The sequence below is a fragment of the Alligator sinensis genome, unplaced genomic scaffold, assembly GCF_000455745.1.
Source record: "Alligator sinensis unplaced genomic scaffold, ASM45574v1 scaffold1023_1, whole genome shotgun sequence".
Taxonomy (NCBI): Eukaryota; Metazoa; Chordata; order Crocodylia; family Alligatoridae; genus Alligator; species Alligator sinensis.
The window spans coordinates 217,887-218,265 of NW_005842373.1; the positions used below are offsets into that span (position 1 = coordinate 217,887).

The window sequence follows — 379 nt, forward strand, 5'->3', positions numbered from 1 at the left end:
CCCCAGCCAATCGGCGGCGAAGCCGATCGGTTGCCCCGCCCCGCGACTGAACCCCGCTCTCCCGCGCTAGGCCACCTAGCGTCCAGATTAGGGAAGGGAGGCGCGGGGAGAACTGTCACAAAGCCTCTGACATCACAGCCTCACGCTCTGCACCACCATGACAGATACCGAGGCGGAAGTTCCCGACTATGGTGCGTTGAACTCCCGACGCCCCTTCCCAACTTCCTTCCGGCTCCGGGTCGTCTTAGTAACACTTCCGGGGTAAACAAAACACCGAGACCGGAAGGAGGAAGTGCGGCGCGGGGCCGGGAGTGGCGCAAGAGCGGCCAGGTATCGCGGCAGACCTCCCCCCAGCTGGAGGTGGGGCCTGAGCGTCCGA

General features: G+C 65.2%; 1 protein-coding gene across 1 annotated transcript in view; it reads left to right on the plus strand.

Moving 5' to 3' along the window:
• Window positions 1-157: 157 nt before the first annotated feature.
• Window positions 158-379, plus strand: part of IKBKG (inhibitor of nuclear factor kappa B kinase subunit gamma) — a 4,595-nt gene continuing 4,373 nt past the window's right edge. The window contains exon 1 of the mRNA XM_006029336.2: window positions 158-247. Coding sequence (XP_006029398.2) covers window positions 158-247 — 90 coding nt within the window. The remainder of the gene's footprint in view (window positions 248-379) is intronic.